Source organism: Herpailurus yagouaroundi, unplaced genomic scaffold, assembly GCF_014898765.1.
Source record: "Herpailurus yagouaroundi ecotype Mexico unplaced genomic scaffold, PumYag 140, whole genome shotgun sequence".
NCBI classification, from domain to species: Eukaryota; Metazoa; Chordata; class Mammalia; order Carnivora; family Felidae; genus Herpailurus; species Herpailurus yagouaroundi.
In genome coordinates, this window is record NW_024412395.1 from 20,812,826 (window position 1) to 20,837,630 (window position 24,805).

The window sequence follows — 24,805 nt, forward strand, 5'->3', positions numbered from 1 at the left end:
ATCTCTCTCCCTTCCCAAAGGTGGCTTCTAAGAGTACTGGAGTTGGATGTTCTTAATTGCTACAAACCCAGACTTTAGCACAATGTTTGGCATATAGCTGGTGTACCATAAATGTCTTTGGAATCGATGAATGAGCTACATTTATATGTGGAAAGTTACAGGGTTTAATGAGGGTTGGATATGAATCACAGAAGATTGAGAAAAGCTGATGTCTATCTTTTGTTCAAGAAAAATTATTTGATCCACCATCATACATTTTGGCAAAGGGGACTGCCATAGAAAGTAATGACTAGATATCGCTTCTCAGCCTTTTGGCTAAGATCAAGTGAAAGTAATGACTAGATTATATGCATGACCTTCTACTCTTATTAATTCATAAATGTTATTTCTGCTTCAGACCTGACTTGACATTGCTTGAAATGTTTTTTGGAGTATCAGCTTATGTCAGTTGTGTTTTGCAACTCACCTGGTATGCATAGCACTACACGGACTGATTGAACCAATGGGAGTTATAGCCAAACACGGAAAATAATGCTCACATATCACTAGACTCAGGTGAAAATCTAATTCCTGGGGTTACGGTAAAATCCTAAAAAGCTTATAGAGACATTATGCAGACATGAAAACTCCCTTTATCTTGGGAAGGATTTTAGGCTTGATAATGTTCATTTTTATGATATAAATTTTCAACTGCTTAAAAAAGACTCATGAAATATCAACTTGAATATACAAATAAAATTAAATATGGCTTATAGTTGTAAACCCTACATAAAATGCAGCAAAGTGTTATTCCTTATCATGATGAGAAAATTTAGCATGCCTGATGTTTGATATTCTCCCTTACATAAAAAATTTTCAGCTCTTGGAGTACCTGGGTGGCTCAGTTGGTTGTCTAACTCTTAATTTTGGCTCAGGTCATGGTCTCATGGTTCATGAGTTCGAGCCTCACATCAGGCTCTGCAGTGACAGTGCAGAGTGTGCTTGGGATTCTCTCTCTTCCTATCTCTCTGCCCCTCCCCTGCTTGTGTGCTCTCTGTCCCTCAAAATAAAATTAAAAAACAAAACAAAATAAAACAAAAACCCTTTTAGCTCTGAACCAGAACAGGGAATTCATATCCACTTGATATGAGCACAGTTTGTTTATTTCTTAGCAAAAGGACTTTAGAATTGAGACTAACACCAAATAAATTGTCACGTTTAAAAGTCTGTTTTGACATGAAAAATTGGATTACATGTTCAAGTAGCTCCAATTTCCTTTTCTATTCTAGAATTACTTCAAATGGCCGTTGTTGTTTTTTTTAAGCCAGAACACATAAATGTTATTATTGCTGTGAATAGCCTCCAGGTTTGCTCAGTTTACCATCACAGAAAAATAAATTTCACAGATGTTTTCCCTAACACACACACACACACACACACACACACACACAGAGAGAGAGAGAGAGAGAGAGAGAGAGATTGCTAATTACTTTTTACACTGCTAATGAGGCTGGAGACTTAACAGCCTCAGAATTAGACTCAACAGAATTAGGTTGAATTCTTACTGTGTATCTCCAAATGACCCTGCTAAATATGAGGAACCTGAGTTTGACTTTAATAAAATTAATTAAAAATGTTTAGGTTAAGGAGATTAATTGAGATAAGAGATTAATACCTAGTGTCCAGTGAAGCACATAGTGAGATAATGAAACTATCAGCAGTAGAAAATACTCTTTACTCTGCCCTTTCAAAAAATATACTGTTTTTGTTCTTTTTCAAGTAAAAGATATTGCAGTGGGAAAAGATTCCCTGCCATTTGGGAAATCCTTGGAGTGGGGGTAGGGGAATAGAAACAGAAAAGAAGGAAATATGCTGAGGAAGAGGGGGCCTTTGGGGGTAGAGAGAAAGAAGCATGTCTCCATGGACTGGACGGCTAATATAATGTTTTATCTCCAAGCCCACTGCACTGGGAGGCAGAGTTCCTTGCAAGTTCTTGCTTCCCTGGGTTGGTGTCTTGGTTTCTATGCAGTTGTATAGGTGAGAATGTTAGCATTGTATGAGTAATAGAACTGATCATATCAGAAAATGAGAACTAGCCAGGGCACAAGTGAAACAGAAGTAAGAGCTTATTGGGATAGTTCTAGGGTTTTGTTTGGTTTTGTTTCACTATTTATTGTCTTTTTTTTCAGTTGCAGCATTCAAAAAATAATAAAAAAGATTAAAAACACACAACTCAAAGCCTCCTGAAAGTCCTGATAAGGCACTTGCTGCCTTTAATGTGAAAACACCTGGCATTGTGTGAGATGTAATAATAGAGAGCTCCATTTAAACATTTAATGTTGACAAACCTGGCAGGTTCGCCCCACCTAGCTGAGTGAGACGTACGTTAGTTCCTGGGTTGGAGGATTGATCAAAGAAATGGAGCTTTGTGTCTGCATCTTGATTATGGAGGCAAAACTGAAAAATGGCAGATCTTTGTAGCTCAGTTTGATGCATTTCAGCGCAGTGTTTATAAGGAACTGAAAGCTACAGAGCAACAAAGAGATAATAGTTATAGAGCATTCCAGTGCTAGTCCAGGGAAATACATGTGCTGAAATGAAATACATTCATCCTTTTATTGAGACCACTGCCAATCTAGGGTCAGAGTGGTATGCAAAATTAGGAAGTGTAAATTATGATAAAAGCCAAGGGGCCATACTTTGTTTACTATGTAAAAAGTGAATCCATATGTTTCCCTGGATTTTAAGGCTTTAATTTTGTTTAAGAAATGGCTGGACAAATTAGACTAATATCCCCAGGGATTTATTTGTCTTCAGGCTCCAATAACATTGAATACTATTGAATCACTCACTTACTGTTACTAAATATTTACACTGAGCTAAGGTATGGCACTTTTTTTTTAATTTTTTTTTCAACGTTTATTTATTTTTGGGACAGAGAGAGACAGAGCATGAACGGGGGAGGGGCAGAGAGAGAGGGAGACACAGAATCGGAAACAGGCTCCAGACTCTGAGCCATCAGCCCAGAGCCTGACGCGGGGCTCGAACTCCCGGACCGCGAGATCGTGACCTGGCTGAAGTCGGACGCTTAACCGACTGCGCCACCCAGGCGCCCCTGTATGGCACTTTTAAGATATGATATAAGATGCAATTCCACATTAAGGCGTTAAAAATTAGTTTATGCATCATGCATGCATACATAGACACGCAGGCGCACGTGTGCGCGTGCGCACACACACACACACACACACACACACACACACACACGCAAGAAAACAGAGTAAGAGAAGTCAAAGCCTTTCTTGGTCAGTGTCAATACAATAATACAGAAAATAAACCTTGTAGGTTTTTTTTTTCAGAAATGGAGGGCACATATGTTGCTAATGGTCAGAGTATTTTTGAAGACTAAGAAGAAATTGATGCAAATTAGAAATTTGATGATTCTTGAAGGGGTAGACACTATCTAAGGAGAAAGGAAGAGGAAGCTGAACCCCTGCAGAAAGAGGTTGCAAAAGAAATGAACAAAAACACAGTTTTCACTGACAAGAGAATGTTTGGCTCCTATCAGACCACAAATCACATTCTAGGAAAGCTCTCAGTTCGTGGCCTCTATAAAAGGAATGTAACCTGAGCTTGATCTTTGCTATTGAGGAGATGATACCGTTTCTCTCTTACGGACTTAAGGGAAGAACACACAGAGAGAAAGAGGCTGTATTATGGAAACTTGACATTATGCCCAGTGAGTATTTATTGTGCATGATGCCAATAAAGGGTAAATAAAGTAGACAACTTCAGTTCCCTAAAAGAGATAAACACCTGCTCCTAATTGAAATGAGCAAAATCCCTGCAGGATCAGCCTCCTTCTCGAGAAAGCCTGAAGCTAGTGCCACAAATATTTCTAAGCTTATTTTACCAATGCAGGAGTGAGTGTGAGGTGGCTGGTTTTAGTGGGACTCCTGCCGCTCCACTGAGCACACAAGAAGTCGGCGTTGCCCGAGTCATACTTTCATTTCCATCCATATACCACAGGAGCTGTTGGAGAGGAGTTAGAATAAACAGCAGCTCAATTTAATTTTAGTAGACCTTAGAGTATGAATAAAGGACTTGGGAATGATTTTAGTGTTTTTTGCTATCTCCAGTAAAGTATGACATAAATTTTCCTTACCCGAGTAGCTTGTTTAAGTAACACTATATTCTCATAAAGACACTTTTCTTTCTTTCTCTCATTTTTTTTACTGAATTGATCTCTTTGATAGGCAGTGTTTCTGTGTATATTAAGTATAATTAATAATAATATAAGCCACTAGAATCACTTTGATGGCTCAGTCAGTTAAGTAACTGACTCGATTTCAGCTCAGGTCATGATCCCAGGTTTGTGGGATGGAGCCCCCATGGGGCTCCATGCTGAGCATAGAGCCTGCTTGGTATTCTCTCTCTCTCTCTCTCTCTCTCTCTCTCTCTCTCTCTTCTCCTGCCCTTCCCTCACACTCCCTAAAATAAATAAATACTAATGATAATAATGAAAATAATAATAATGCCACTAATAATTTACTGAGCCATTCTTTTTCTGTGAGTATATGCATTTTCTCTTTTAACTTATTTTTGTCCATTTTATATACTCCCCAGAAGAAATGAAATGATACAGAGACGATGATGGCAAGCAACAGGGCCTGTCCATCTCATGCTCCATTTAGTATCCCACATCTCAAACACAACCACAACAACTTTTTAACAGTTGTTTTGTGTTTTTTCTCTGTCTATTTTGACTGGGTGAGCCTCCACATGGTTCACAAATCATAACAACATGCAAAGATATATATAACAAAGAGAATCCTCACGCTCATGCCCCTGCTCCCATCCACTTCCCCTACCTCCTGTCCTGCCACTGGCAGCCATTGTATTAGTTTCTTATCTCCATCCATTATGTCAATGCAAACAAGCACAAGTATATATTTGTAGTCCTCCTCCCTTTCTGATGTTTACCTCCTGACTCTAAATACTATATTTTCCACATATCATTCATAAATATCTTCACTTGTCAATGTACAATGCCCATTCCTCCATTCCCTCTTGTGAAAGCAACGGATCTGAACTCATTTACACTAACTCCTGTCTCGACTCCCAGATGGTGGGTGTTCTGTTGGCACATTAGCACTTTGAATTAATCTTTTTAGAGCTTTGTTTCTGTTTTCATTTATATTTAGACTGGCACTCTGCCCACCTGTGTTGTCATATGAGGACATCCAAGCCCCCGCTCTTTCTCTATCCCCTTCCATCTCCCCTTCTTTGTCTACTTTGTCTTTACCTTATGGTGGCAAAAGTGGTATCATGTGCATTCTGTTCCATGGTCAAGTTCAGTCCTCCATGTTTGGCTTATGTATTGTTTCTATTCTAAAGTTTTAAAACTAAGAAATTGTTTTTATTTTGTTAATTATCTAAATTGATGAGGTCTGATGTCATCCAGATTCTTCTCCATTCTTGGGTGACTAATTATTCTTCCTCTTCTCCCATAACCATTATTGTCTGTTCTCTTACTTCTATGAAGTATTTGAAAACTGGACAACCTTTGTGTTTGCACATTGGTTGTTTTATGTACAATTGGTGGAATTTTCACCTAAATTGTCATCTTTTCGTCAGCTCTGTGTTTCTTTTTAATTCATTATTTTCTTGTTAATTTTGTCTCCTCTAATTTCTGTTCTCTCCTTCTATAAGGTCAATTCATTGTCTGAACTTGCTACACTGGTGTTTTGTTCTACCATAATTTTTCTCAAATGGCCTGTCCCCATGTAGCTTTGGGTCCATTACTGATTATTTCAGTGCCTCAATTTATCATTTGAAAATGAAGTTTATAATGCCTCTCACTGTTGTTATTAGGAAACTCAGCACTGGCTATCTCATGCTATTAAGCTTTACGCACACTGCATTTATGTGCTTTATGAGGAACTTATGAGAAACAGAACTTAAAATGCAAAAAATGTTGCTGAGTTCTTTCCTGTTTTTCTTCTCAGCATATCACTATTTTAGAAGGTAATAAATGTGGTTTTTAGCCCTCTGTATTCATAAAACAAATAAGCAGGCAAGAAAACAAAAACTTGATTGCCATCTTCTGAGACTTTAGTTCTTCTAAATGGCTTTGAATTAGTTGACTGTAGTATTTTCGTCCCAAGTATGAGCATTCATTCTCAGAAAAATGATAGAATTGAAGTGTTCTCTTGTTAATGCTAGTTAGTTTATTTGGCCTTTGCCTTCTGTCACATTTTGTTTACTCCGTCTCATCACTCCACATGTTCAAAAGAGATACCTATTGATTGTTTAAATATTCTAAAATTCTTTTTATTATCAAAATGTAAAGCAAATGTAAGTGGTTTTCAATGACTTTTGTTTCCCACTATGTTCATATATTGCCCTGTATTTTCCTGTTCCTTTTGTAGAATATCAAAGACTTGATATATTACCCTGAATAAAATGCTTTCCAAAAAAATTTATCAGATGTGTTCATTCTGAAAAGAAATCAAGTGTCACTTGAGTTGATGTTGATGGTGAGACACTTTCTTGGCATTCGTCTTTCATTGGTTTCTGGTATTGCTGTTTTCTTGGACTAGTGAAGAAGTGTTTTGGTCTCCAGGTCAAGAGAGCTGAAGTCTGCTTTGGCTCTGCCTCTGGCTGGGAGACCTTGGGAAAATAGCCTCAACTCCTTGTCTCTCTCTTCCTTGTCTATAAAAGTAAAAACAGAACCTCAGTATTTTCTGTTCTGAAATCCTATAGTTCTATTGTTTAGCATAGAACTAAACAACTTACTCTTTCCAGGAGGCACTGATGTTGTCTCTTCATATTGACAGATGTCCAGATTCCACTCGGCCAGAAACAGTGCGTCCTTGTCTTCTCCCATGCAAAAAAGACTGTACTGTGACAGCTTTCAGTGAGTGGACGCCCTGCCCAAGGTCATGCCAACCAGGTCGGTGCATTCTGTTTCTTAGTGCTTTCCTTCCCGACCACCTGAATTGTCTTCCCCACTGCTAAATAAATGAGAGATTGTAGAATGGGAGCATCTTTCTTTTCCATTTGCATGTCCCCCTGTGAAACAAGGTTGGTAAAATTTGTTAATGAAGTCTTGGATTTCCAGATCCACCAGAACATGACAGAGCAAACCTATTCAGTTACTGTGTGTGTGCCAAAAATTTCACTGTAGCGCTTTGCAGAAATGCTTATCCTCTCTTAACCTTGTTGTGGTGTTTTGAACAGCCATTCAAATATGGTTCCTTATAAAGCCTCAACACCATGGCAGTTTCTTTGTGGCTCCTGTGTGCTGGGAGTCTGACTGTAGGCATCTTTATTAGACTATAGGGCCTTAAGCACTGTGCTTACATCACTGATAAATGTAAGTCTGTAGAAGAACAAGGGCAACACATGAAAAGTTTTGAATAGGTACAAAAATTGGCAATATAAGATTTGTGTTTCTTTACTATAAATATTGATACTTTCATACACCTGCGTGTATTTGGATGGCAGTGATCCAGGATACTTAATACCAAAATCCTAAAAAAACACACAGGAGCTCTTTGGTAGAATGACCCTCTGTCATGGAACAGGTCTTTACTCCCAGCACATTGCACTCCCCTGATGAGCTAGTCTATGTGTCGATACCAGTACTCCTAGTCCAAAAGCTCCATTTCTACAGAAGACATAGAATTAATAATTTGGTTCTTATACCCATAGTCTTATACCCTAGCCTTGGTCCTCTGGATCTTACCATTGCCACAGTAAGAAAAGGCAAATCCAAGAAACGGAAGGATGCATAGAATCGTAACCCTAGTGCTCAGAGTAAATTGGGTTTCACACACATATCCTAGCCTTCTCTCGGTAGTCATGTCTTCTCAAACAAGACAAGGCTATATTAGCCTTCTGGAATAAGGGACAAGGAAGTACTGTATGCAGTTCTGGAAGGGGAGAACCTGACACAAAAGTTGAGAGCATTCATACCTTTCCTTGGGAAATTCCATCCCTGCGCATCTAGGATCCCCTAAATGTTCTTTGACTCGCAGGTCGTCATGGGAGTGATGTGAAAGTATGACCAACCCAGACATAGATCTGCCAGATACTTCAAACCCACTCTTAGTGACTGGCAAAGGGACAGTGACAGCTAATGAAGATTACTATTATCAGTGTCTTATAGAGCAGTGGTGGGGAACCTGCATAAGGTTTTCATAACTGTGCCATTTCATCTTCTTAATGATATTTTGTCATGAAATTAATATAGTTGTATCCAGTGAGCTTTCTTATGGGTAGAATTACAAATAAATATTTTGAATATGAAAGAGCTTTGAAAAATACAGTGGAATAATTTTATGATCTTTTAAGGGATGGAAACAACAGGTTCTTCCAGGAACTTTTGCAAACTAATTCTCCTGAATGGGGATACAAAGTAAGGGAATTGAATGAACAGGGTTTGTAGAGAAACCAGGAGAATGCTGTTTCCAGACAGAGTGGGACAGAAAAGCTCTGATCTCTCTGAACCATTTGAAAGGCAGCATCCAAGAGGCTGACTTTTGGCACTTTAATGGTAATGTACTTGAAAAAATGTCCAAAGATAAAAAAAAAAAAAAAAAAAAAAAAAAGGAAGAGAGAAAGGTATTGGAAAAATGCAAGAAAATAAAATATGATGAAGGAGTTTTATTGAGATTCAGCTGTTTCTTTTAGTTTCTTCCTCATGAGAGATTAGCATAATTCCTCTGTTAAGTGATTATAGGAAAGGAAAGACTGAATTAAAAAGAAGACCCCACTGGCAGCCAGATATTGGTGTTGGAGCTGTCAAGGTCCCCTGACAGGGAGGGAGACATATTCGTTTTGTTGAGCCAGTGCACTCTAGTGGCCAGAGAATATTTCAGAGACTGCTCTTGCATGTATTCTGCAATCAAGAAGATTCTCTGTTGCCTGAGAATCTTCTAGCACTGGCTAAGGATGGAGGCATCATAGAGCATGTGAAATAATTGCTCTTCCAGCAATTTTAAATTTACTTCAATTTCCGGAAATTCAATTAGTTATTTAAATGGTTGGCATTGTAATGAAAATAGTTCTAAGCCTCTGTGGTCCTTTTTCTGCCTCCACTTTTTCAAGCCTAGATAATTCTTTTCACAGCCTGGCAGTCAGGGGACCTAGAGGAGCAAAGATTCAATTTTCAGATTTATTCCAACTTTCCACTCCAATCCTGTTTACCCTCATGTTTAGTTTATACCTTGGGACCAATATATTATTAAATAACCATGGCTTAATTAGGAGGGACTATGTGAGGGAGGATAATATTAAAGGGAATTGTACCTCTAAACCTGTGGTTCTCAGACTTTATTGTCTCTGAATCACCTGGAAGCATTCCAAAATGCCTATTTTCAGCTCCAGAGCTAGAAATTCTGATTCATTAACTACGGGACAGTTCTCAAAAATGTGAGTTGTAAGAAGCTGCTCCTAAATGGTAATGACTACTTCTGATGATAAAAAACAAACAAACAAACAAACAAACAAACAAAAACAATAGATCCATAAACAATCACCGCTTGAACTCCTGACATAATGGCCTATGTTCAGCTTCTTAAATGCATCGTGCTCTTCCCAGCTAAACAGTTGTAGAGTGTGATGGCTAAGAACACAAATGCGGGAGCCAGATAGGCAAGACTTGAGTTTCAAAGTTTGCTCTGTGATGGGAACACATTGCTTCATCTCTCTGTGCTTCAGTTTCCTCGATTGAAAAACAGGGTTAATAGTCACGCCTACATATATGGAAATCACCTAGAGCATGATTGGGTCATGCTTCAGGATTGCCTGAAGTGTCCAACGTTATTTGCTTAATGATGGCAACAGTTTTCTTATTGTTGCATGGAGTAAGCTTTGGGCAAGCATTTCCTTAGTTGCCCTGAGCCTTTGCGCCTGTTATGTCTGAAGCTGACACTGTATTCAGATGCCCCCCCTGTGCATCCACAGGGACCTGCATTAGCAGCTTTCCCCCAGGAATGCTATTGTCATGTCCTAGATCTCCCAAATGTGTTAGGCTGTCCCCAGTTCACATCATTAAGTAGATCATCCCACGGCATCCTGCACATCCCCCTTTATGACACCCTTATCCTTCCATGTCAATATTGACTTTGCTAGAAGTCCATGAATGCCAGGACCATTTCTGTCATCTTCACTGATGGATCATCTAAACCCAACACAGTATGGGGCATAGTTGTCAGTCAATAACTATTTTTTTGAATGGACAAATGTCCTGTAAAGAGAGAGAATGATGTGACTTTGAATCCAGGCAGGATATTCCTTGTCCTTGAGAGTGTCCTTCAAAATATACTTTGGATAATGGTGCTCTTGAATAATACTTCTCAAACTTAAATGCTCATAAATATCCCCTGAGAATCTTAGTAAATACAGATTCTAATTGAGTAGACCTAGATGGGGTCTAGAATTGTACCTTAATGTAAGCTTCCAGGTAATAACTATATTTTGGTTCCAAAGCTCCAGGTCAGGGTGGGGTTCATTAGAAAGTTTTGAGCAAGACATTGACACGGTCAAAGTTGTAAAGTGAAAAGCATAGCCTAGGAACAGATCAGCAGGTGGGGACACAGGTGAGGTACTGTGTAGGGTTGAGGGAGGAGAAGTGGTTTAACCTAAACTGAGAAGTCTGGAGAAACATGGGCCAGAGCAAGTGGTGACCTTGGCTAATGAGGAAAGAGGAGCTTTTCTTTTGCAGGTGTGATTTCATATTGGGTCATCAAAGTTAAGAATAGTTTATATTCGTGGTCTCCAAATTTGGCTACACAGCGGAATCACCTAGAGATCTCTAGAATACACTTTTATTTATGTTTGGGTTCTACTTTAAGACATTATGACTTAATAGCTTTCCATATGATCAGGGAATCACTGGGTGATATGAACTTCAAACCAGATTCATTTGAAACCTCTCAGAGAGCCAAGGTGGATTCAGGGGCCTGAGTGTACCAGGAGTGATTTGCACCTTAGCAATGGCTGAATTGTGTCAGCTTTTATTTGGTCTTGCCTGGGTTCATAAGCTAAATCCTTATGACTTCAAAGTATTCTCAAGCCATGAACGATCTCTAGCTAGTAGTCAGCCACTACTCCGGCCTTCATACTTCTCCTCACCTGAGTCTCTCCTAAAATGATTAATGATTGTCACACATTCTTCTAAGCAAATCAGATATTTGTCAAGCTGTGGCACTGTTGTGGCCTTTCTGATTTTTAAGCCCCAGGAATAAATTAGCCAAATGATCAAGAATCATCCTTTGGTACTTTCTTGCTGTTTTCTTTAATTCTTCCTTCAGTCTATAATACAAAGGACTGCCTGAAGTATCCAACGTTATTTGCTTAGTGATGGCAACAGGTTTCTTATTGTAGAGGTTCTCAGTCCTGTGGAGTTTTTTTTCCCCCAATGCACTGATGTCCGAGATTCATCCTAGCCCATGTTAGTCAGAATCTCTTCATGCTGAAGGGACATTGGCAATATTAAAACTCTCCTAAAGTGACTCTTAATTAGTGGGCAGGGATGAGAAACATTTAGTGCTTTATACTTTGCAACATGCCTTCACATACATTTTAACCTGTTTTAGGAGATCATTGATAATTGTTTGTCTGGGTGTTGTTGGGAATTAATCTTGGTCACTGCTCTTATAACCATCACACTTCATGCTTTGCCTTTAAAGTCAGAAATCAATACTGATTTTCCAGGATTTCTCTTAGATTATCTTTAAATGGGTGCATTTTATATTTTAAACATTGAATTATATGAAATTTCAGATGTGTACATAAATTAATACAATGTTAATGCAAAATATTAATGATCAATAGAATGTGCGCTTGTGTTACTATCACCAGGTGAAAACAATCACCAAATTATGGTCACTCTCATTTTCCCCATGCTACCATTGTCCCCCTTTCCACCACCCCACCCATGGATTATTTTGGAATAATTCCCAAATGTGTACACCACTTCCATAGAAGGGAAATACATAGGAGGTAAAGCTGTTAAACTGGAAGATAACATGTATAAATAGCTCTTATTATAAATTCCTAGAAACCATGGAGCTAATGATTAATTATTTTTCAGTATCAATAATTAAAGCCTGAGGGAGCTCCTTAACTTTCATCTCTAAGGGGCAAGCTGGAGAGCAGTGTTGTGGAAACAGGAAGGCCAATGGCAAACCACTGCCGGGAATTGGTAGGAAACTTCATCTGGTGGTAGCCTTTGTTCCTGTTCAAACCCCTGGAGATAGGTCTTGAGGTTTTTTAGATTCAAAGGCAGTAATTCTTTTTAAATGCCAAGGTAGTGTAGCGTAGCAATTAAGTGCATGGACTCTCAAATCCCATCTTTGCCATAGACGTCACTTTAGACTCCCTTTAAACTTGCTGTGTTTCAATTTCCTCCTGTACAAAATGAGAGAATATCTGCAGCTACTTCCTAGAGTGGTTATAGGGATTAACTGAGAACAGGACACATTAAAGAATGTCAAGTACATGGAAATGTATTATTATTATTGTTGTTATTATTATTATTAATATCTAAGTCCCTTAGGAACAGGGAACTTGTCTTTTATTATGTTGGTGTCCTGCAACATCTAGACATCCTGTGTGAGTATGATGGTGCTTGTTTCATGTCTGTGCTTTTCTTGGACAGGTTATAAAATCTAGAGGGCAGTTGTCTTCCGATTTTATTAATGAACTTGCAGTGCTTAACACCAGATCTGGCATAGGAAGGACATTCGATAATTGTTGTTGAACGAATGAATAAAGGAATTCTGCAACTTTCCCACAACTAGTTAAAATTCCTAAAGATTTTGCTTCCATTAAGATGAAGCCATAGCATTAACAGATCCACGTCAATTATGGGAAAAGATATTGGTCAGTTAGAATGTCAGATAAGTAAAAAAAAATCACCTGTTCTGAAATCCAGAATTTCTCCCACTCAGATGCACATGAACACCACCCTCTCCCTTCACTTACCCCTTTCCAGCACGCATCGTTCCCTGTTTCTCCCTACAGGAGAAATACTTTTGTCTACCTGAGAAGTGGTGGATGGATTACTAATTTACTCCCAAATAATGAGGAGGCCTTGGACACTAGTCCCCAAAATGGCATTGAAGGCATCGTGATGCTCTACTGACTTTCTTTAAGAAAGTGACTTAACCTAAATTTCAGTTACCACCTATATCAATGTTTCATGTTGTCTATTTCCAAGTGTTTTTGAAATACTAAAATGAAGTAAGGAGTGTATCTCACATACATGTCCCAAGCTCCAGCCTCAAAATGCAGAGCATAGGTTCTTTTGTTTTTTACAGGCTCCACTGGGGGTGACTTCCCCCCTTGGTCTATAATTTAAAGCTTATAGATGTAGATCAATGTAGACCAATACAGATCACTACATTGCCCTTGTACTCAATAAATATTCCTGAAAATGTAGTAGGAGGAGTGACAAACATTTGGGCTTGTGGAGATTACAGTTCTCATTCATATTCCTGCCAAACTGAGTTCTGCTGGTAAAAGTCATAAAAGACATTTTCTCTCAATTCATGGGGAAAAAATAATGGGTAAAATTCACTTAAGGATTTGGAATTTTTTGCTCTCGTGTTTGTTTTTGTTTGGTTTTGTTTTGCTTTTCCTTAAAATTTGGCACCTTCTGCCTGATTCTATAAAACCCAATATGAAGTGGATTTGACTTCGAAAAAAAAAAAAATCAGGTTTGGCAACAACATAAATTAAGAACATTCCGGGGTGCCTGGGTGGCTCAGTTGGTTAAGCATCCAACTCTTGCTTTCGGTTCAGGTCACGGTCTTGTGGTTTGTGAGTTTGAGTCCCATGTCGGGCTCTTGACAGTGCAGGGCCTGCTTGGATTCTCCCTCTCTGCCTCTCTCTGCCCCTCCCCCACTCATGTTTTCTCTCTCTCTCTCTCCCTCTCTTTCTCTCAAAAATAAACATTAAAATAAGAAAAAAAGGGGGGGGAAATATTTCATCAGAGCCCCTTGACCATTTCCTAACATGGAGGAACACCACTGTGCCATAGATAACCTGCTGCTCAGAGGTTGGCATGCAGCTGGCACTACCCACCCCTCACCTTGAGAGGAAATATTAGGGAAGTGTTCTTAGTCCACACTCTTCCTCCTATCCTCAACTCCAAGCTCTTCCGCACCAGAGTTGATGCACAGCTACCGGGACCTGGAGTTCACAGCATCACCAGCTGGGATTTTCCTTCACTTGCTACAGTGGCCCCAGGAGGTAGGTGTAATCATACATGACTATAGAGGTAAGGAACCCCAGCTCAGAAATATGGAGTAATGGGTCCACGGTTACCCAATGTGCATGGCCGAGGCAGAGCCAGAGTGGAATCCAGATTTCTCAGACTCCAGCGCCTGCCTGTTTTATCTCAGAACAAGTTATTTCTCATATCAATAGGCACACTCATTTTGCTTATTTATTAGCAAGTCAAGAATTTGCAGCCTGGGACTCTCAAACCTGTGACACAGGCTTGGCACATTACAGAACTATCACACATTGCTTTCACATATGCTGTTTCCTTGACAGTTTGGTGAAAAAGGAACAGCTGTTCCATTAGTCCTGCTCCAGAGAGGAGGCAACGGAATTGTCAAGGGAAGCACTCCTGGTCACCTGATCCAAACGGAGCAAAGAGCAGGTGAAGATACCCAATTTACATGAAACTTGCTACATTGCCTTGCCTGGTGAGCCCATACAGTAGTAGGCAAAAAAAGCTAGACAAGGTCTGGCTCTTATCACTAAAAGGCCAAAACATCCACATGCTTTTGCTTCATCTCACTGCCTCTTCCTGTCGAATTAATAAAAATTATAATTTATTGCTATCCATCATCCTGTTTAATTTTTATCTCAACCCTATATGGAAAGAACTGTTATTTTTCCATTTTACATATGAGAAAATAGAGGCCCAGGGATAGGACCCAAGATTGCAAAACTAATAGAGGGCAAAACCACATGGAAGCCTAGGCTCTTACTCATTCAGCAATAAACATGTGCTGAATAATCAGCGTGTTGCAGCCCTTGTGCTAGGTACTGCATGCATATATGTAGAGTGGTGAGTGAAACAGACACAGATCCATCCATTTCCATTGTGGAGGGTACAGTCTACTGGAGGAAGATGGAGCCACTGAACCCACAATTACCTAAATACCAATTGTAGTATGTGCTGGGCAGATGAGACTGTTGTGAGAGAAAGTAGTAAGGGAAATCAGATTTCCGCTCTGTCTAGAATATCTTTCTCCTTATCTCTGTTGCTTGCCAAGATCTTACCAAGGTATAAATCCTTGCCTCCTCCACAGAATTTGTCCTGATCCTTCTGCTGGAAACAACCACTCCTCCCTCTTGGGTCTCATAACCCTGTCTAACTTGCTTGCATTCTAACTACCCGTAAAGGTGTTTTGTGTTCCTCTGAAGGGATGTGAAATCTTTGAAGGCTAGAACCTTTTTCTGTCTTCATTCCCAAAAGTGCTTAAGTAATAAACTTAAGATGGAACAGAACTCAGTAAATCCGTACAAAATAAACGGATGCCAGTTAGAAGCAACCTACTTAGGCAAAGCTAGCAAACTGCTAAGAGGAAATTGATATGCCTTTACAACTAAATTTCTTTTCTAAATGTTGCCATGGCTCACTGCAAGAACATGCACAGTGATGTTGGCAATACAAGATGTGGGACTTAGGGGCACTTGGTTAGCTCAGTCCATTGAACATCTGAATTCAGCTCAGGTCATGATCTCACAGTTCGTGAGTTCGAGCCCTGCATTGGGCTCTCTGCTGTCAGCACAGAGATTGCTTCAGATCCTCTGTCCTCCTCACTCTCTGTCCCTCCCCTATTTGTTCTCTCCCCCTCTCTCTCTCTCTCTCTCAAAATAAATTAATTAAAAAAAAAAAGAAGATGGGGGACTTAGAGAATCTGATTTATCTCTGGTTTCCTGGAAAACATGATTAAAAAGAATTCTTTATCCTTTATAATTGTTTACACATTCATTTACTAATTCACTCATTCATATGTCCATCAGTCTATTTGTTTATTATTATTTTTAATGAAGTTATATGAGTATCTCCTGGGAACCAAAGCCTATTCAATCGCTATTTCTTAGAAGGCATTTCCTGCTGCAACTTCCCATTCCAACAGAGGTCACCAACTGAGGCATTATGTCCATAGGAAATGAAGTAAAAGGTTTCATGTTTTTTTTTTCTTTTTAAATAAAACCCAAGGGCATAATGTTGAAACCCAAAACTGTGTTCATGTGCAGTCTTGCAGTGGCCCAGATTGGCCCAAGGGTAAAACAATAATTTGAATAGTTTCTGAAAATGTGGCCCATACACTTCCAGCTCAGAGTGACTGGGGATGCTTGTTAAAACCCTAAGAGATTCTGATTTTGAGGTCAAGCCTGGGCCCTCAAAATCTGCATTTTTAAAAAATGTTTATTTATTTTGAGAGAGAGAGTGAGCATACAGCAGGGGGAGGGGGAGAGAGGGAGAGAGTGAGAGGGAGAGAGAGAGGGAGAGGGAGAGAGAGAGAGAGAGACGGAAAGAGAGAGAATCCCAAGCAGGCTCTGTGCTGTCAGTGCAGAGCCCAATATTGGGCCCAAACCTATGAACCATGAGATCACTACCTGAGCAGAAGTCAAGAGTTGGGCGCTCGCTTAACTGACTGAGCCACTCAGGAGCCCCCAAATCTACATTTTTAAATAGACTGCCTTAGTAATTCTAAGACACATTAAAGTTTGAGAACAACTGAACTATAGGATCATTTAATTTAATCATTAGCCAATGGACAATTTAAGAAATGTGTAACTTGCATCTAGTGTATAGTTCTAATCATCTGTTTTGGTTTTCAAGGATCAAAGGCTTTTAAGCTATAGTTGGTTAAAACGACTTGTTGGAAAATTGTAACAAGAAATCTCACAGATAGCCAAAAATAAGGAAAAAAAAAAGTCTCCATGGAAGTCATGGGAACTAGAAATGCCAACAAGACCTGGCACTTATCTGCAGCTTCAGGGCCAGTATGCTTCCTCCTGTCTCTGCTAATCTGTGTGCTCCTACTGTCTGCCTCTTCTAATGAACCTTCTCTGAATCTGTACACTGTCATAACTAGCAGATACAGAGCCCCAGAATGGCTGTCCCAGCCTTGACTCTACCACACTTTTTTAAGTCAAGCACCCAACGTGGACAGAAACTTCCCTTCTGGCTCTTTATTCAGGTTACCAAGAAAGAGAGTCTGATGGCCCCATTTGTGTCAGGCCCTCAGCCACTTCAGCAGCATGTGGACCAGCCTCCTCAAGTCAGGACCCATCTGAAAGGGGAAGGGGACAGTGTGCAGAAAGGTAACAGGAACTGGGTTTGGAAGTTTCCCTCTCAGATGGAGCAGTGATTATTCCCCACAGAGACTGGCCTCCCCAGGAGGCCCAAGCTCAGCCCTTTGGGAGAGAATTCAGAACGTGACTCCTCCCCTCACTTCTGTTTCAGCAAGTCTGTCTCTGTTGTTGGCTGAACTGCAAGCAGAGGCATGGTAAGACCTACCTGCCTGCTTCCAGCACAAAAGCCATCCTCTTATCACATCAGAGTTGGTTTGGGAAGAGAGTGATTTACATTAGGTAGAAATACAGAAAAGGAAAATGAAGCCCCAGGCACATAAATACAGTAGAACTGTATGTTCATGTAGACTAGAAACTTGTAGAAGAGAGAAAGCACTCACCCTGAGTGTGATCTGGGCCAGAGGTTTTACTTCAGACAAACAAAATATGTAGTCCATGTGTACTTGAATTCTTACCAAAATGTCCAGGCTGTAATTTCTATCAACAGTCTATCATACACAGTGTTGTATTGGTCATCTTATAAAATAAACTAACATACCAAACAGAGTCAAATAAGTAAAAGCAAACAAAAATTTTAAAATGTAGATTTGATGCATGAGGTTCTGTTCCTTACATCTGAAATCCACCCTTACTCATAACTTCTTCGTTTGCATGTAATACCTGCTATAAAGCACTATTAATCTCTCACTCAGTAGTCAAGCTACATTACCATAAATAAATCCTGTGGCTCACATGGATATTCAAATGATTTATTGTTAGCCATGGTGGCAAAGAATCTGTGTTTCTTTGGATGTGAATGCTCTTCTTTTCAAACTGTTAAGTTCTGGCTGGTTTCTTTCTCATATCTCTAGAATTCTCTGCAGATTTTACAGTGCATCACAATATAACTTTTATTTGCCTATAGAGGTAAATAAGCTGCCTTTCAGAAACCAAGGTACCCGTTCTAATTAGGAGTTTATTCTTAGATTTTTCAGTATGCTTCCTATGAGGAAATAGAATAAATTAGTTTTGATTTCAGTAGGGTGTTACTTTAAGTTTATTAAATAATTTTCTACAAGTAAAAAAATACATTAATTATTTTTCACTTCCTTGGCTTTGATCCTATTTTAGTATGATTCTAAATTAGAGTGTGGTTTAAGGAGGCTTTTGACTCATTGGATTAGCTAACATGATGTTAGATTTATAAACTATTTAATTTGTCTTACTATAACAAACCTGAAAGTTAAAGGTGGAACTAAATGTTGGGATCTTAATATGTCAGGTAGGAACTTCAGGTTTTATAAGAACATCAAATGATTTTGTATGGTAACAAATCAAGAAGATATTAAATTCATGCTCAAAATGAAATAGATTGCTCATGATTTAGATGAACAACTTTTAAGTGTTCCTTAATAGAAAAAAATCATCACTGAATATTCTGCTAATCTCTTAAAATTCCTTCATGGAGATAGTTCAGATAGACTATCTACTGAATGGCATGTTTTCAGTGATAAGGAGTAAAGTATCCCCAAATAAGTATTCTAGGAATGATAGATTCTTTGCCATTTGAGGTATTTTCAAGTTAAATTTAATTTGCTGATTCCTAAAATATGCTTATAATAACTTTATTTAGAAGCCTTACAAATGATAACAAAAGAAGGCCACATATACAATGACAGGTTCTGTGGGAAGTGTGCTCATTTCTAACTTGAGCCAACAATATCCTCTTCTGCTGCTGGATGACCACATGCTTTTTGAACTGATATTTGATTATATTCAGTTTAGCACTTAATTATATTCTCTCTTGAGCTTCTCTCTAATTTGTTCATGTGTAGTGGAAAGAATCTAACATGTGTATGGTGCACCCCTGGCGTTGCTCCTTAGCTGTGTGCTAATTTTAACTAAAATTTAGTAAACCTTTCTGAAACTCTATATGTTCATCTGTAACATAAATGTAACATGTAGTGTCTATAAGACAATTTACTTCCTAGGGTTTTCTTATCCTACATGAAGAGACTGGCTCAGCAATAGTTGCTCTGTATGTGTTAATTCCCTACTTGCCCTCCATTTTGTATTTCATCATCCCTGAGTAAGTTGTAGGATCCATGAGTACTCAGGCTCAAGCTGTAAAGTTATTAATTTTATAAACAGAAGATAGAAATATATTAAATGTATGTTTTGAGTGAGAATGAGAGAAAGCAAGAAAGAGACTTTCTTCTAGAAGGAAAATAATAGAAGTTTATTAAACATATGTTGTTACACTGCATGGAACATGAAATACCATTATACGTGATCAAAAGGCTCATGTATGATTTTGGAATTTAAGGAAGTCTGCCTTTTCCCCACCCACTTTTTTCCCCCATCCAAATTTGGAAACAATGGAGAATTAGTCCAAGTAGAGGGGGATCAAAATATCAGCTGATTCTCAACCCTGTAATTAGACAGGCTTAACCCTCTGGTCACAGACCATGTTGGACTACTAAAAATTTGAATGACCATGCCCCAGGAAAGAGAAGAATATGTGCATTCTATGAACAGATACATCCCAAAGAACAAGAAGGAGAATGAAAGAAAGGTGATGTATGTCCACTTCCATCTCCCAAAATAACATGATTTAGATGGCCCTTATCCTTACCAAAGAAGACACAATGGGGTAAGGGGAGAAAGTCCTGAGACAAAGAAGACTGTAGAAGTAGATCTGCCTTCACACAGAAGGAATCATCTGAAGGGCTCTACCCTCACAGACTGATGCTAGGCAGCTTTGTAAACTTCTGTTCTACCTTTCACTGCTTTCTTTACTTTCCTCTTAGCTACGCTGGCCTCCCTTCTGACCAAGTTTGTTGTCTCTTATTCAGACTTGCACTTGCTGCCCCTTCTTCCTAAAATGCTCTTCTCTCACCTTGGCATGGGTGCCATTTCCTCAACATTTGTTTTCAGTTTAAATATCATGTCTTGGTGAACACTTCTCTGAGAACCTTATTAGAAATTCTCCTCTTCCCATTCTCTTTCTTACTCACTATTTCATGTTATTTTTCTTCGTAGTGCTTAACCATTCTCCCAATTAGAAGGTAAGCTCCATGTCGTGTTCAGTGCTTCAACACGTTGGATAGTGGCTGCCACAGAGTAAGTGCCGACATAGTAATTAAATGAATGATAACAAATGAATGTATCATTAATTCAGCAAACTTTTTGTAGGGTTTACTATATACCAAGCTTTATGCCAGTTGCTAGTAACATTAAGATTAATGAGATGAGGTTACTTTATTCAAGGGGCTTTTTTTATACGAAATTAGAGTACGTAAACATATTTTTCCTCTAACAAGAATGAGCACAGAGTGTTAACAGCCAGAAAGGAGGGTGTCTTACTCTAGCTAAGTGGTCCGATAATGTAATATTTGGTAGATTAGGAGTTTCCACATAAACATGGAATACAAGTACCTTAAATATAGAAGAGAGGGTGTATGTATGGAGGCTTGGCAGCTTGAGAGGACATGTTAATGAAATGAATTATAGGCAGCTAGTGATGCTTGGGATGCATAATGCATAGGGAGGGATGATAAGAAATAGGGTTAAAGAGATATGCAGGAGCCAGTTTATGAAAAGATTTATGCAATTCTAAGAAGTTTGGACATTATCTGGAATTCTAATAGATGCTTTAAATTTTAAGCATAGGTGTGATAAAATCAGATTTGTGTGTTAGAAAAAAAATAATACAGAAAATAATGAGGTTAGACACCATTGTAAACCAGTGGGAAAATTATGAGGCCATTCAATTATCTGGGCAAGAAATGAGGAGGATCTGTTTTCTTGAATAAAAAAAAATGTGAATTGTAGGTAAGTGTATAAATTACCATAACTCAACAGTATTTAATAGCATGTCTTTATGACCCAGTGTGTACTGAGTTCTTTGCCCATCCTGTGGAGTTCACATAACTGGATGATTATGCAAACCCTCTCTCCTGCTCAAGGAATTTAAATGCTAAGAGAGAAGCAAAAACAGTAAGTAACTGTCAGAACTCCAGGACAGAACACATCCTTCCTAGTCCCCTCTCTGTGTCTATACTTCCAAGGAGTAAGGTAAACCCAAAAGAGAGGATCTCATTAATTCTCCACATTGCCACTGTTTTTATCAGGACCAGCATCATAATTTGTAGGGCCCAATGTAAAATGAAAATGTGGGATGCCTTGTTCAAAGATTATTAAATATTTCAAGACAGTTGTAGCAGAGCTTTAAACTAAGAGCACTGTTGAGCCTGAGGCCCTATGAACTGGCTAGTCTTGGTCCTTATTGACTTTCTGTAGGGGCCAGGCTCCTAACTGGATAGAGCTTTTATTCCTGTGAACAGTTGCCATTATTGGATTTCAGTTTCATTGGACTGCAATTCTTCTTGCACTCGGCTGAGAATATTTAGGGGTCGGAAGCAGAGGATAGCAAAGCAGAGCAGTAAGAACACATACTTTGGATGCAGACTTCTTGGGTTTCAGGTCCTGTTTATTACTTACTGACATCTTGGACAAGATACAAAACCTCTCTGCTCCTCCATTCTCTGGCCTCCAAAATGGAAATAACAAGAGTAACTGTGTTTTAGGACTGTCGTGAGGATTGAGTTCATTTATGTAGAGTACTTGGCAAATGAATGAAGCATGGCAAGTGCTTGGATTGTTTTTCTTATTGTTTTGAATGTTATATTCTGGATAATAAACCTTGTGTGCTTCCACATAATGCAGATCTTACCATTCAGAGTGAGGTTTGTCATTCAGAGTGAGGTTTGTCATTCAGTGAACAGAAATGCTTAATATTAACATGATTGAATTTATCAATTACTTACTGTATGATTTTCCTCTTTTGTTTTTTAAGATTTTTTTCCTATCCCAAAGACATAAAGATACCTGTGTTTTTCTCCAGAAGCTTTTATATGTAAGCCTTAAATAATTCATTTTCATCTATGATATTAGATAGGAATTATTTTTCTTTGTGGAAACACTGACCTCCCTCCTCTCCCAACTCCAGTGTACCCAATGAAGAAAGCCAGTCTGGACCTCCTTGCTCTCTCTGGAATTTGACTCTGCTTTGTCTTTGTACATAGCATTCGCTTTGCATAAATTTCTCTTCTCCTAGGTATTATATAGATGACCACCTAGGTATTTCATGTTCTTGCTCAAATATCCCTTTCTCACGGAGGCTTTGAAGTTTAAAATTACAACTTTCCCTCTCCTTAACACACACACACACACACACACACACACACACACAGACACACACACATTCCTTAGAACTTCCTGCTATATTTGTGTGGGTGTGTGTGTGTGCGTGTGTGTGTGTGTGTGTGTGTGTGTGTGTGTGTGTGTGTGTGTTTTGCATGGTATTTAATTGCCTTATGAAATAGTAAATATTGACTTATCTTTGCAATTTGTCCTTCTGCTTCCACTAGAATGTAAGGTCCAAGAGGTAATATTTCTTTCTTTTGTTTTGTTTTATTTTCAATTTCAAGAATGGCATCTCCTCCTTTGATAACTTCAATATTCTTTTTCCAGAACAATCCCGAACACATGATAAACAGTTATTATTTTAGATTTTCTTCTTCAGATATAATAGTGCTGAATAGCTCCAGCTCTACACATTTATTAATAAAGAGGCATCTGGTTAGGAAAACTCTGGGTGACTTCTTTCTTTTTTTTCCTGTTCTTTCTAGAGTTAAGGTCAGGACAAGAAAGCAACCCCACTCTTTCTGTCTGTCAGAGTAGGTTTTTTTCACTATCCACACACGAAGGGAATTCTAGTTTTATGTGTGTATCGGTGGGATAGTTTCTGACCAAACATCACTCTGTGCTCTGGCCACACAGTTTTTGTCTCCTCTTTCTTGATTTACCGATCTATTAAAAGCCGTGTTCTCACTGCCAACAATGGAGAAATTTCATCAAGGACCAGTGCTCCAAACTTTCTTTTACTTGCCTGTCTTTTTGTACCTGCATTTATAATCTGTTTTTGAAAATATTTCAAAGGGAATTCCAAAGAAAACAAGAAGAAAAAGGGGAGGAGCCTATAGGACATGTCAACCAATTATAATTCAGTTGACAGTCAGGAACCGAATTATAACCCAATGACAGTTATATATTTATTAGTATTTTAGGAGAATTGGTATTGCTATTTCTATGTATGGTAGTATTTGAAACATGTGGTCATGTTTCAAAAAGAGCCCTTATCTTTTATAAATCTATTCTGACATATTTACAGTTGTAATTTTATGATGCCTGAATATTAGAAATAATTCAGGTGGTCATGAATGGGTAGGGGTATAGATTTTACAAAGCATGGCCAGATGATTGTTGAAGCTGATGGATAGATATATTGAGTTCATTTGATATCACATTCCATTACCTGATTATTCTTCTTCAAAGCCCCAAATAAGTTATTCTAATTATTTCCCTTTGAAGTACCAGAAAATAAGTATTTTCCCAAGTTTACAGACCTGACATTCCAGACTCACCAATTCTAAAAAGTCATGTTACTACATCAACACCAAGCCAAAAAAGGAATTTCAAAAACCAGAGGCTTTATGTTGATGCTGCAAATTAATGAAGACAAGAAGACAGGAAATAACACACACCTCATGCATAAAAGGGATAATTAAGAGTCTTTGTCTTCATCGTGATAAAATTTATAGTTAAAAGTGAAAAACTTTATTTTAATTGGGTTATCTTTACAGAGCTATTTTTCATTACCTTGTCTTACTACTACCACCAAAACAAAAACTTTAATATCACAATCAATATTAATATCTAAATGATCCCACATACCTTAAATTCACGTAAACCATTTTTTTACATGTAGACGCATCCTGGGGCATTGCAAAAAGTTGCAGAAACCAGGATTCATGTGGTTGAGCCATAATGAATGGCGGTGCATTTTGAGAATGGCAGGTAGATGGCCCAGGGATACACTTCACTCTCCTGTAAGAACAGAGGATCTAAGGGTCTGAAGTTGCTAGCTGTGCATCCCTGAGTTGTGACCTCACTGTGCTGTGACACATAAACTTGGTCTAGAAGTTCTTCTGTCCCCTAGATGTCAACAATATTGGGCATGAATAGAATCCTTTTATGCTCATGAGGGCATAAAGCATTAATAAGTTTAGAGTAATATAGATTTTTTAAAAAAAAGAGTTGCTTTGAATATATGGTTCAGTATTCATGCCTACTAATGACTGTATCTTGAATTTATATCTTAGATGACATCTGTGTCCCCCCAAACTTGTCTGCATACGGTGCAGTGTGGTGTTGCAGAGAATTTCACTCTTAAGGCTGATGGAGTACAATGCGTTAGGGAGCCCTGTAGCAAGAAGCCACTAGACATTTCTTCTGCTAAAATGAAAAGGGGTCTGAATGGAGGGAAAATAAATCCCTGTCATTTCAGCATGGGTTGGCAAGAAGAAAAGACAAGTGCAAATTGTCATTATAAATAGCGTTGTTAACCCTCCTCATTTATAGTACA

The 24,805-nt window shown here is 38.6% G+C and overlaps 1 protein-coding gene across 2 annotated transcripts in view; it reads left to right on the forward strand.

Annotated features, from left to right (window-relative positions):
• Positions 1-24,805, forward strand: part of THSD7B (thrombospondin type 1 domain containing 7B) — a 1,621,840-nt gene that overhangs the window by 1,236,691 nt on the left and 360,344 nt on the right. For both annotated transcript variants that reach the window (XM_040474954.1, XM_040474955.1), the window contains one exon: positions 6,819-6,934. In XM_040474954.1, coding sequence (XP_040330888.1) covers positions 6,819-6,934 — 116 coding nt within the window. The remainder of the gene's footprint in view (positions 1-6,818; positions 6,935-24,805) is intronic.